We start from the raw sequence: 14,323 nt of genomic DNA on the forward strand, positions 1-14,323 counted from the left end.
CAAACAACAAACTAACCAAAAAACTTAAGAGGAATACCTGGGAAATGAGATGTCCATAGGGGGCTGAAGATTCTACTTATTCCTGGGAATTCATAAGGACAAATGCATGCATCGTGCTGTGCACATGCCCAGGAAATACCTGAGAATGAAACTTTCACCTCTGGCTGAATTTGAGGCTCTATGCAAGAAAAAGTAAAGGCTAAAACAGAGTTGTAAACTATCTGCCTGAGCATTGAAGTCATGCTGCACCCCTCACAGAACATTTCTTAGCTAAGTCTGGGAAACTTATTTAAGGAAATAAAATTTAATTTAATGAAACTCTGTCCAGTTATTAGCTGACAACTAAATTAACCAAGCTGAAATTCCAATAGCCACATACAATAAAGAATACAGACTTTACAGGTTTAGTTCCGGAAAAGCACTAAACAAACCACAACAGCAAAAACAGAACAAAATATATTGCTGTGTGAGGGGAATCTAATATCTAGACTTACCATATATTATTTAAAATGACAAGGCATGCAAAGAAATAAGAAATTATGTCCCAAACAGGAAAAAAGTTTTAAAAGAAATTGTTCCTGAGGAAGCCAGATGTTAGACTTCTAAGCAATATTCTTGTGTAGATTTATAGCTATTATAAATATGTTCAAAGAACTAAATGTCAGAGAAACTAAAGGAAAATATTAAGAATGCTATCTCACAAAATAGACCATATCAATAAAGAGATAGAAATTATAAACAGAAACCAAGTAGAAATTTTCAAGTTGAAAAGCACAATGGTTTAAATGAAAATTCACTACAGGATATCAATAGCAGGTAACTGTGGAGAAGAAAAATTCCATGAACTTGAACATATATTGATTGAGGTTATCCCGTCTAAGAAATAGAGGGGAAAAAAGGATGAATAAAAATGAGCAGATCCTCAGAGCAATAAATGTAGGACACAAGTATACCAGCATGCGTGCTATTTGAGTCTTAGAAGGAGAAGAGGGAAAAGGGTAGAAGAAAACATTTGAAGAAATAATGACTATAGACTTCATAAATTTGATGAAAAACATTACATATTGAAGAGCTCATTGTCTGAATAGAATAAATTAAAACAGATCCAGAACCAGACATAGCTTGATGAAACTTTTAAAAGACAAAAGCAATAGCAGAATATATATTCCTTTCAAATGCACATAGAACATTCTTCAGGATAGACCATATGACAGGTTATAAAACAAGCCTTTATACATTTAAAAGGATAGAAATAATACAAAATATATTATCCAAAAACAGTGGAATGACTTAGAAATCAATAATAGAAATTTGGGGAATTCACAAGTATGAAGAAATTAAATGCTTTTAGGTTTTATTTATTTTTTTTTAAAGATTTTATTTATTCATTTGACAGACAGAGATCACAAGTAGGCAGAGAGGCAGGCAGAGAGAGAGAAAGGGAAGCAGGCTCCCTGCTGAGCAGAGAGCCCAACGTGGGGCTCGATCCCAGGACCCTGGGATCATGACCTGAGCCGAAGGCAGAGGCTTTAACCCACTGAGCCACCCAGGCGCCCCTGCTTTTAGGTTTTAAAAAATGGGTCAAAGGGGCGCCTGGGTGGCTCAGTGGGTTGAGCCGCTGCCTTCGGCTCAGGTCATGATCTCAGGGTCCTGGGATCGAGTCCCGCATCGGGCTCTCTGCTCAGCAGGGAGTCTGCTTCCTCCTCTCTCTCTCTGCCTGCCTCTCTGCCTGCTTGTGATCTCTCTCTGTCAAATGAATAAATAAAATCTTTAAAAAAAAAAAATGGGTCAAAGAAGAAACCATGCAAATCAAAACCAAAATAAATGGTGGCTGTATAATGACTAACATAACATAATTTAAAAAATAGTGGTTGTTAGAATAGCTATTATCAAAAAGATAAGAAATAACAAATGTTGGTGAGGATGTGGAGAAAAGGGAAGCCTTGTGCGCTCTTGTTGAAAATGTAAATTAGTCCAGACACTATTGAAAACAGTATGCAGGTTCCTCAAAAATTACAAATAGAATAACCATAGGATTCAGAAGTTCCACTTCTGGGTAGTTATCCAAAGAAAATGAGGACACTAATTCAGAGAGATATCTGCACCCCCATGTTCATTGCAATATTATTTACATATGTTAGAATATGGAAACAACCTTAAGTATGTATTAATGGGTGAATAGGTTAAGAAAATACGGTTTATATGTACAATAGAATATTATTTAGACCCAGAAAAGAAGAAAATCTTGCCATTGCAATAACATGGACTTCGAGGGGAATAAGTCAGACAGAGAAAGACAAATACTGTATGATGTCATTTATATATGTGGAATATAAAAAACAAACAAACAAACAAAAAAACTCCATAAAACCTTCCCCAAAACCAGACTCATAGAGAACAGACTGGTGGTTGCCAGAGGCAGGAGATGGGCAGTGGGAGAAATGGTGAAGGAGGCCAAAAGGTACAAAGTTGAAGTTATTATAAAATAAATAAGTCCTAGAGATGTAATGTATAGCATCGGGACTATAGTTAGTACTATATAGCATAATTGAAACTTGCTAAGACAGTAGATCTTTAAAGTTCTTGTCACAAGAAAAAGATACTAATATGCTTAACAATATGTTAATCAAAACGTAGATGGTTTAACGTAGTAACCTTTGTTTAGTTAGCCTTTAATTGCAAGTAGCACAAATCAAGTTGAGTCAGTTTAGGCAAAACAAAGGAAATTTGTTACAAGGATGTATTTGTCAGGACTCTGGTTGCAAGTGACTAATCAAACTTATGATAGTTAAAACAAAGGGGACTATTTTGGCTCACATATCTGGGGATTTATTTTATTTTTTTATTTTTTATAAACATATATTTTTATCCCCAGGGGTACAGGTCTGTGAATCACCAGGTTTACAGACTTCACAGCACTCACCAAAGCACATACCCTCCCCAATGTCCATAAAGATTTTATTTATTTGTTTGACAGAGATCACAAGTAGGCATAGAGACGGTGGGGCGTGGGGTGGTAGCCGGCTCCGGCTCCCCGCTGAGCAGAGAGCGGGATGCAGTCCTCAGTCCTCAATCCCAGGACCCTGAGATCATGACCTGAGCTGAAGGCAGAGGCTTAACCCACTGAGCCAACCAGGTCCCCCATATAGCTGGGAATTTAGGTATAACTTGATCCAGGACACTATTCTACTTCCCAGCTTTGTGTAGCTTATTATGCGGGCGGAGACTTGGTATGTGATAGGCAAGATGGTACCTGTGGTTCTAAACTCACACTTTAGCAACCAATTTCTCAATCCCATCAACCTTAATTCAATCCCCAAGGAGACTCTAGTTGATCCTTGCAGCTTTTCTCTCAGTGTCTTTATCTGTTTCTGAAGTCATGTGATTTCTGGCTTCTGCTTTTCTCCCTACATCTGTTTCATTCATCTTAAAATAAAAATAGTAAACATAATAACTAACATATATTGAGAACATACTGTGTGCCACATCCTATTCTAATTTTTTTACATATATAACTTCATTTAATTCTCACATCAACCACATAAAGTAGGCCCTATTAATATCTCCATTTTGCAGTTAAGGAACTCGAGAGTTAAATAATTTTACCTAGATTTACATAGTTCATATGTGGTATGTTCCTTTATGATGCTTTTTAAGTCATACATAGAATATCCAACTCAATCATATTTAAAAAAAAGGAAATTTATTTGCCCATATAACAGGAACTCCAGGCTTCAGGTCTGATTGATTTGGCATTATAATGAGACACTTATTGCCCCACATTCCTCCTTTGTTTCTCCTTTGTGGTTCACAGTAATAGCTTCACTGTAAGGCTGCTTCCTTTTGTGGTCATAGGATGGTTGTCTGTCTGTTCTTTATGCTTCCTTGGTCATATCTAGTTTAAGAGTCACTCTCAGATGTCTCTTCCAGAAGAACAAGAAAGAACCTTTCTAAAAGTCACAAATAAATCTCTTTTCCTTTTGTTTGCTTATTACAGAAATAATTATTGGCAAAGGAAATGCAAGTATTCTTAAACTAATGAGGCTCACCCTGAGACCGTAGTTTTCCAAATTACATTGCTGCTACTCAATTAGGAAGGGATTGAATAGGGTCAATGATGATGTCCACAACTTCTAAAGATGAACATTCCCCCAAATTATCCATTTATAGACTGCTACTTGGTCAGTTTTGAAAAAATGTTTTAATAACAGCCTGTTGGGGTAGGTATTGATCTCAACTTTAAAGATGTTGATACTGAGTCTCCAAAAAGTTGAATGACTTATCTCAGTTTACAGAGTAAGGAAATGACCAAGGGAAGACTCAAATCTGTCTTTTGATTCCAAGTTCTTATATATTTTGTGCTTAATCTCAGTGTTCTTAAACTAACAAGAATAAAATTATTTAAAATAATTTCCAGATATCATGACAATATAGAAATGTCTGAGAAAAAACATTTAAACTCTTGAAAGTTTTTAACATTCATTCTTTAAAATTTATTAGAAATAAAGAACTCTGAAGAAGATCAAGCTCTCTATCCACCTCTTCTACCTAGCAAGGTAGATCTCCGGGAGGTTACCATAATTCCACAGAATGAGTGGAAAAGGATTCAAGATAGCCTTGATAGTTTGACAAGAGAAGCAGCATGTCTTCGTGCAGAAAGAAAGGCAAAGAAAGAAATGCATTTCCGATCCCAAGAAGTGGTAAAACATTGGACTAACACATATGCAGTAAGTATTAATCACCCGGGAGTACACATGCACTGAAGACTCACTCTCTTTTCTTAGTACTCTTCTATATGTTTTTTTTACATGTAAAATACCATAAAAAATACTTTGAAACACATTCTCAACAGCTTTATTTAGGAGAAGTGACACAATAAAGTAGACATATTTAAAGTGTGCAATTTGATAAGTTTTGGCATAATTATACACCCCTGAAACCGTTATAATTAAGATAATGAACATACTCATCACCCAAAGTTTCCTCGTGCTCAGTTTATTGCTTCTCATTCCTCCTCACTCTTTTTCAGACAACTGATCTGCTTGATTCCTTTCTTTCTTTTTTTTTTTTTTTCAAGATTTTATTTTTAAGTAATCTCTACACCCAGTGTGGGGGTTGAACTCACAAACCTGATATCAAAAGGCACATGCTCCTTCGACTAAGCCAGCCAGGCAGCCCTGATCTGCTTTCTTTTCTTCCTTCCTTCCTTTCTTTCTTTCTTTAAAGATTTGTGTATTTATTTAAGAGAGAGAGAGCGTGCGCATACCTGTGCAAGCAGGAGTTGGGGGAGGGCAGAGGGAGAGAGAATCTCAAGCAGACACCCTGCTAAGCACAGAGCCAAATGCAGGGCTCCATCTCACTATCCTGAGATCATGACTTGAGCTGAAATCAAGAGTCCATCACTTAACTGACTAAGCCAGCCAGGCGCTCTTGCCCTCAGCTGCTTTCTATTATAAATTTTATTCAATGCAATTGTTTTGAAATTCTTTCATGTTGTTGTGTATATTAATCATTCATTCATTTTTATTGCTGAGTAGTAGTATTCCCTTGTATGGACATACCACAGTTTGTTTATCTGTTCAATGGTTGATGGTTTTGGCATCAACCAAATGTTGATATATGAGCTGTTTCCAGTTTGGGGCTATTATAAATAAAGCTGCATATGAACCTTCATGTATAAGTTTATATGTGGACATACACTTTTACTTCTCTAGGGTAAATATCTGGGTAGAATGGCTGGATAATATGATGGTTGCATATTTAACTTTGTAAGAAACTTCTGAACTGTTTTCAGAAGTAGTTCTAATTTTACACTCCCATAAGAGTATAAGTGTTCTATTTTCTCCACATTCTTGCCAACTTTCTATGGTCCATCTTTTTAATTATAGACATTCTAATAGGTGTGAAGTAGTTTTAATTAGAATTATAATTTGAGTTTGAATGCCTCTGATTATAATGATGCTTAACATCTTTTTATAAACTTATTTTCTATTGTATATCTTCTTTGGTGAAGTGTTTATTGAAATCTTTTGCACATGCTTAAATGGGGTTTGTTTTGGCATGCACATAGGTGGCTCAGTTAATTGAGCGTTTGACTCTTGGTTTCATCTCAAGCCATGATTTCAGGGTCCTGGGATCAAGACCTGAGTCAGGTTCTGTGCTCACCGCAGAATCTGCTTGAGATTCTCTCACTCGGTCTGTCTCTCTTTAAAATAAATAATTAAATATTTTAAAAAATAAGTGGGGTTTGTTTTCTAATTTTTATTATTAAGTTTAGGGAATTTTAAAATATATTCTGAATACAGATCCTTTATTAGATATTTGATTCAAAAATATTTTCTCCCAGCTGTGGGAAGGGACATAGAAAGCTTATAGTACCTTGCTTTAGGAATAGTGTTCATAATTTATTCTTTTTTTCTAGAAGAGGGAAAAATGTCATGGCTGATATCATGTATTACATATGTTACATGTAATATATGTAGCATGTGCAATAGTACATATTTTATAATATATTATATCACATATTATATTACATTACATATTATGTATATTACTATATATATTATATTATATATTACATATATATGTTACATTCTAAAAAATGCAAAACTACAGGGAAAGAAAACAGATCTGTGGTTGCCAGGGATTGCAGATGGGGGGAGTTGTTGGTATACCAGGGCATGAGTTCCATGAGGATGGAACTGTTCTATAAGTGACTATGCATTTGTAAAACTATACTAAAAGGGGGTATGTAGATTTTGCTCCTAAAAACATGATTTTAAAGAAGTCCCTGATCCATAAAGGGATGGGGGAGTGGAATATACCATATAAATAAACCGAAGTAGCACACTGTATATAATGCTTTGTATCTCCATGGATGTTAAAGAATAAGAAGAAGTATAGTAAATGTGGTAGAAATGTAGTAGTAAAAACTGTTTTATAGGCACAGAGATTGAAAAAACAATAGACCAGAATAGAGAGCTTAGAAAAACTCACATGTTATATATGGGAACTTGACATATGACAGAAATGTCAGTCAAGACAGAAGGGAAAGGACTGGGTATTCTGTAACTAATACTGAGATAATTGCCATATGGAAAGATGAAATTATATCCTTATGGTATAGAATATGCAAAAATGAATTTCAGCTGGATGAAAACCCAGATGTGAAAAGTAAAACAGTAAAAATTTAAAATAAATAATAGGTTATCTTCAGGATTTTAGGGTAAAGTAAGGTTTACTTAAGACATATGAAGTATGACCCATAGAGGAGAAGAAGGACTCCATCTGACATGACACATTGGATAGACTCCTCATAGATGTAGAAGAGCATTAAATATGCTACTGTTGATTTTTTAAAGGAATAAAAATGGTAATATATATATTTATATAAATATGGAAAGGAACTTTGGAAGTGAATATAAGAAACTAATAATAGTGGTTATCTTAGAGATTGCTGGTGGAAGCTAGGATTAGAGGGAGAACTTCACTGTATATCTTTACAATATTTTGGGGTTTTGAACCAAAAATATTAATATTTAAAATATTAAACATGTTACCTACCCAAAAGTTCAATTAAAATATTAGCTTATAAGTGTAACATCTTATTTTATTTATTAATGATATATGCAAATACAATAGCTCATAATGAAAGCTCAAATTATTTTGTTATATGTAATGTTAAATTTTATGAAATTGAGTTGAAAAATGAAAATAGAAGACTGATTTTTTTCTTTTTTTAGGGGATGAAAGAACAGAAACTTGAAGCCAAAAAGAAGCGTGATGAAGAAGTAGAGGCAGAAAGACAAATTCTTGATATAGAAGAAGAAATATACAAACAAGGAGAAAGAAAAAAGGCTATTGAATTTGCAAAGCAATACCAATTGTACCAGACAGAAAGAGTGAAACGCTTTCATGTACTACTTGGGTTTTCTTGCATTTCTCTCTATATTTAATGTTATCTATACATAATTAGACTTTATTTTCTTAAAATGCCACAATTTTTTTTTTGTAGTCAGGACTTCTTCTTAGTAGAGTTATGAAAGAACGTGATGCACAGATTGAATTCCAAAAGAATAAAATAAAATCAGATGAAAAATGGGAAGAACAATTGAAACTCAGCATTGAAAAATCTTTTAAAGAAGAAAAAGAAAAAGCAGAAAAACAACGCAGAGATAGAATGGCTCTTGCCAATGATCATTTAAAACAGTATGTATATATGAATTACCTTTTTTGTATCTTATCTTTCTCACAAAAGCTTTTTTTTCAGATTATAAAAGTAATACATGCTGAAATACCTAGTAAGTAGAAAAAATACAAAGAAGGGTTAAAAAATCTCTATTACTCTTACCCAGAGATAATATATTAGTTACTATTGTCACAATAATGTGGCATAACAGTCACACAATCCAGTGGCATTCAGCAAACCATTGATTTCTCATGCATCTGTGGGTTGTTTTAGCCTGGTTGTACAGCTTTTCTGCACACTACAGAACTGGTTGGGTTTGCTGGTTGCTGTGGAGAGGGCTCTGATCTGTTCCATGTATGTTCATTTTTAAGATCTAGGATAAAGGGACTTGGGGAAACTTTTCTCATGGTATTGACAGAGATGCAAGAGAATGAGCCTGAGCTTAAAAGAAGAGATTATGCTAAGTGAAATAAGTCAAGCAGAGAGAGTCAATTATCATATGGTTTCACTTATTTGTGGAGCATAACAAATAACATGGACACGGGGAGTTAGAGAGGAGAAGGGAGTTGGGGGAAATTGGAAGGGGAGGTGAATCATGAGAGACTATGGACTCTGAAAAACAATCTGAGGGGTTTGAAGTGGCGGGGGGGTGGGAGGTTGGGGTACCAGGTGGTGGGTATTAGAGAGGGCACGGATTGCATGGAGCACTGGGTGTGGTAAAAAAATAATGAATACTGTTATGCTGAAAATAAATAAATAAATTTTTAAAAAATGTGGCTAAACTCAAAGGCAAAGTCAAGGAAGTGCACTTGATCTACCATAAGGCTAAAGCAAAACATATGGCCAAGTCTAACAAGCATGGAATAGAGAAATAGACTCCAATGGAAATGAGAAGTGAGAGAGTGAGTCTTTTTGACCAATAATCTAATCTACTGCAATAATCTGTAATTTTTTGGCATGTTGGTATATAGCCATATAGATATTTTTTGGTGGTGGTGGAGGGGGTCAGATTCATTGAGCTGTAATTTACATTTACTAATAAAATTCACCTTTTAAAAAGCATATAGCTATATAACTACCCCTAAGTCAAGATATAGAATACTTCTAGCACCCCAAAATTTCCCTCATGCGCCTGCGCCTTTGCACTAAGTTCTATTCTTCACCCTCAGGCCCTGGCAATCTTTGAGCCACTGCTAAAGACTTTTTTTCTGAGCATATATACTCATATTTTATAAAATGGAATCAGATCAATAGTATCATTGGATATTTTTTCACTTACTAGTATATTATGAGCTTTTGCTATGTCAGTAAATAGAAATCAAACCTGAATTCTTTCAAAGAAGTAGCTACTATATATGTCAGGAGAGGGAATTGTATTTGTGTATAATTTTACTTACTTTTCTAAACAGCTGATACATACAAATAGGAAAAGGCACAAAGGGGATTCAGTAAAAAGTCTGTTCCTCATCTGCTGGCCACCTTGTTTTTCCAATGTGAGACTTACCAGTTTCTTTACATCATAGTTTAAATGTGCATGGATCATTTTAAATTTCAAACAATAAACATTTTAAACAATATTACGCTTATGAAGAAAAATTATTTTTGTACTTAAACATATTATTAATATATGATCATTATAGAATTACAAAATACAATAAAACAAGATGAAAATTAAAATCAGTAGAAACTGGGGCACCTGCATGGCTCAGTGGGTTAAAGTTCTGCCTTCAGCTCGGGTCATGATCCCAAGCTCCTGGGATCGAGCCCCACATCAGGCTCCCTGCTTGGTGGGGAGCCTGCTTCCTCCTTTCTCTCTGCCTGCCTCTCTGCCTAGTTGTGATCTCTATCTATCAAATAAATAAATAAATAAATAAATAAAAATCTTTTAAAAATAAAAATAATAGGGGCGCCTGGGTGGCTCAGTGGGTTGAGCCGCTGCCTTCGGCTCAGGTCGTGGTCTCGGGGTCCTGGGGTCGAGTCCCGCATCGGGCTCTCTCTGGGAGCCTGCTTCCTCCTCTCTCTCTCTCTGCCCACTTGTGATTTCTCTCTGTCAAATAAATAAAATCTTTTAAAAAAAAATAAAAATAAAAATAAAAATAATAAAAATAATAAAAATAAAATCACTAGAAACTGTGATCCAAAAAAACAAAAAAACAAAACAAAACAAAAAAACAAAGCAGGCACTGTTAACATTTGGGCATATATTTGTCTACTTTTCAAAGTTTTTTTAAAATTTTGCTAATAGGAAATGAATATTTACTTGTTAAAATTTGATACAACAAAATTTGGAATAAAATTGAAAAACCCATCTTCATATTCACACTTTCAGTGTCTCTTTAAGTCCCATTTTCCTTTTCTCAAACAGCATTATAAATAGTTTGTGACAAAAATAAATAAATAAATAGGGGCGCCTGGGTTGCTCAGTGGTTTGGGCTGCTGCCTTCGGCTCGGGTCATGATCTCAGGGTCCTGGGATCAAGCCCCGCATCGGGCTCCCTGCTCCGCAGGAAGCCTGCTTCCCTCTCTCTCTCTCTCTCTGCCTGCCTCTCTGACTACTTGTGATCTCTGTCTGTCAAATAAATAAATAAAATCTTTAAAAATAAATGAATAAATAAATAAATAGAAAAAAAAGTTGTAACTACCCCTTCAGAATGTTCTGTTGCTATTACTCATATCTGTATACAGGGCATATATAAGTGTGTATATATTTTTAGCCATGAATGTTTTACAATGTATCTTTCTGTGACTTCATTTTTTTTCAATCAAAAATATACCTTGAATATCTTTTTTACTAGAATATATCGATCTGTCACATCTTTTAAAATAATCTTATTGTACATTAAGGATGTACCATTATTTGTTTAACTGTGTTATTATTGAAGGAAGTTTGGATTTTTCCCTCCTCCTTTTCTAACAATGCTGTAGTGAACATCCCTGACCTTATGTATTTTGTGACTTTTGTCCAAAGATGTAGTTATATAGAGTAGTTTTTTTTAACTGAGCTTGGATTTTACATGTGGAGAGAAACTGCCTTTGAGAAGGCTTTAAATATGTAATCATCACTGATCTCTGGTACCCTTTTTATGTTATAATCAATGCTGGGCAGTAATTTTTTCAGAATTTAATGGACCAGGGTGCCTGGATGACTCAAGTCATTAGGCATCTGCCTTCGGCTCAGTCATCATCTGAAGGTCCTGGGACGAAGCCCTGCATTGGGCTCTCTGCTCTGCAGGAAGCCTGCCTCTCCCTCTCCCACTCCCCCTGCTTGTGTTCGCTCTCTCACTTGTCTCTCTGTCAAATAAATAAAATCTTAAAAAAAATAATTTAATGGACCAAAAAGTATTATCTCTTAATTTATATTTCTCTCAATTTCTAGTGTGGCAGGTTATTTTTTCATATGTAAATATTCACCTGTTTTGGTTTTTGTTATAAATTGGTTACTCCATTGTTCTGTTATGTAGGTTGTTTCATATTGATGTGTACGTTTTTCATTGATTAAAAACTGATTAAAAAGCAGTTTTTATATATGTTGGATATTAATCTTTATTAGACATATTGCAGATTTTTGTCATCATTTCTGAATGTTTTTAGTATTTTCTTTTTAAAGATTTTATTTTTAAGTAATCTCAATACCCAGCATGGGGCCCGAACATACAACCCTGAGACTGAAAGTCATGTGCTTTACCAACTGAGTCAAGCAGGCACCCCTGAGTGGTTTTAGTATTTAGAAGATATTAATTTTTAAAAAGATTTTTATTTATTTGATAGGGAGAGAGAGAGCAAGCAGGGGGAACAGCAGGCAGAGGGAGAAGGAGAAGCAGGCTCCCCACTAAGCAAGAAGTCCAACTTGTGGCTCGATCCCAGGGCCCTGGTATCATGACCCAAGCTGAAGGGAGATGCTTAACCATCTGAGCCACCCAGGTGCCCCAAGAAGATACTAATTTTTATGTGCTTAAATCTGTCTCTCTTTGTTATTATGGTTTTGAGGTAGGGGTGTGTGTGTACAGTGTGTGTGTGTGTGTGTTTTCTCATAGTCACAAATGTCTGAGTGACATAGATATCGATTCTCAGGATACATGTATTGCCATATTGTTTAGTCTTCATTTCTTGTAATCCTTAGTAAAAAGAGAAGGGGGAGCCCCTGGATTTTTTATAATTTTTTCTTTGTCAGTGTCAATGCCCAAGGGTTTATACAAGTTAGGGACAGCGCCATTGGCATACGGAGGCAAATATTTGAGCAATGTGTCATCTTTGAGAAATCTCTCTTATGTTGGCTGTTGTGGCTGAGATAATTGCAGGTAACAGACTGATCTCCAGGAAATTACCTGGCAAGTGGTAACACCTTCACAGGCCATCTACCTACCTATAACCTTTGCATGTAGGCTGTGATCAGGCCAACAGGATCCCTTTCCATGGGGGTCTTTCCATGTGCTTTCCATGTGCTGTTAGAGGTTCCAGCAGGTCTAAGGTTTTTTTTTTCTTTGGCTTATCTTCAGTGTAGTCTAGGAGATGTTGACTGGGCTCTGAGCTCACCTTAAATTCCTTTCTTTTTCCTGGTGGGCTTTGTCTTTGTGAATGATGTCCAAATATTACTTAACTTGATTGCACTCTCGAGTGCCCTGTTTTTTGCTGAAATTTCTTGAAAATTCAAATATAAGGTAAGACTTTGCTTTATTTAGTTTCTAGTAGTGATATAGAAATTCTTCCATTCTATTTGTTGCATTATGGGGACTTAGGAAGGGAAGGCTATTTGACATGTGGGTTTGGGTTGCCAATTTGCAAATTTCCATAAGTTCTATATCTTAAATTTATTAAGAAACATTCAATTCTGTAATTGAGGACAACAAAGGAAAATGCAAATCTATTATTATAAATTTTTTTAGGTATATGAATTTACAAAATTATCACCAAGTACAATTGTGTTGGATGTTGATTCATGTGTCAGTTTGATACAATTCAGAATGTATGTCACTTAAGATACTGTAGGAATGGTAATTAGCCCTTAAAAAGCCTCTTGAAGTGAACAATAGAACTGGAATACTAACACTGGTATTAACCTGAATAGATACAGAGGACCATGTAGTAGAAGAGAGAGTTTTTACCCCCACTTTCTTGAATAATAAGAGTCTATTCTGGGGTACCTGTTTAGCTCAGTTGTTAGAGCATGGGACTCCTCATCTGAGGGTTGTGAGTTAGAGCTGCATTTTGGGTGTGGAGCCCTATTTAAAATAGAAAAGAAAAAAAATTTAAATACGAGTCTGTTGGGGGAAAAAACTTTAAGATAGACTATTTTTTCATTCATTAATAAATTCATTCATCCAATCATCCATGCATTGTTATAAACATTTATTGGACAATCTCCGTTTGCCAGCCACTGTTCTAGTAACTGCAAATGCAAAAATGAATACAATTATCTTTTTTCTTTAAGAAGTTTACAATCTGGAGAGGAGGGTATAAATATGGAACAGATAATTAGGGTATGATAATAGATATTTTGGCAAATATACATACAGGATATGTGGAAGTATATAAAATGGACATCTGATCCAGTCTAGAGAAGGGGCTAATTTTTAGAAAAGATCAGTTCTAGCAACAAAGTGTGAAATCTGAGCAGGCGTAAGTCATGCATAGTGGAGATGTAGAAGTATTTTAAGCAGAGGAAATAGCAGGGGTGAAGTCCCAGAAGTGAGTTAAAGTATGATGGGTTTAGGTAACTACAAGCAGGCAAGAGGACTATAATAAGAGGCCTAAGAGAGCAGTGTTAAAGATGAGATTGGGAAGAGGCAAGGGCCAGGTCATGATGTGCCTTGTAGGCTGGGTGTATACGGCATGCCAAAATTTGGAATGACTTTCCACTTTGAGCAAAGACCTTATTTTAATCACACAGAAATGGAAATTACAGGATACCAAGAGGCAACACTCTTTTCCATGCCCTGGTAATTGTACAACCAAGTGCTATTCAGGTATTACCTGGTGGTGATTTAAAATATGTCCACACATTCTTTGATACTCCTCCCTTCAGAGGGTGGAGTCTAATTCCTCCCTCCCTTGAGTGCTGGCTATAGAGTAACTCATTTCCAGTGAAGAGAATGAGTAGAAGTCATGAGGTGTAACATCCTGAGAGAGATTAGGATAT

At 35.5% G+C, this 14,323-nt stretch overlaps 1 protein-coding gene across 1 annotated transcript in view; it reads left to right on the forward strand.

Moving 5' to 3' along the window:
* CFAP210 (cilia and flagella associated protein 210) overlaps nt 1-14,323 on the forward strand; it is a 38,767-nt gene that overhangs the window by 1,890 nt on the left and 22,554 nt on the right. Inside the window, exons 2-4 of the mRNA XM_059167086.1 lie at nt 4,501-4,727; nt 7,743-7,916; nt 8,015-8,208. Coding sequence (XP_059023069.1) covers nt 4,501-4,727; nt 7,743-7,916; nt 8,015-8,208 — 595 coding nt within the window. The remainder of the gene's footprint in view (nt 1-4,500; nt 4,728-7,742; nt 7,917-8,014; nt 8,209-14,323) is intronic.

Source organism: Mustela lutreola, chromosome 3, assembly GCF_030435805.1.
Source record: "Mustela lutreola isolate mMusLut2 chromosome 3, mMusLut2.pri, whole genome shotgun sequence".
NCBI lineage: Eukaryota > Metazoa > Chordata > Mammalia > Carnivora > Mustelidae > Mustela > Mustela lutreola.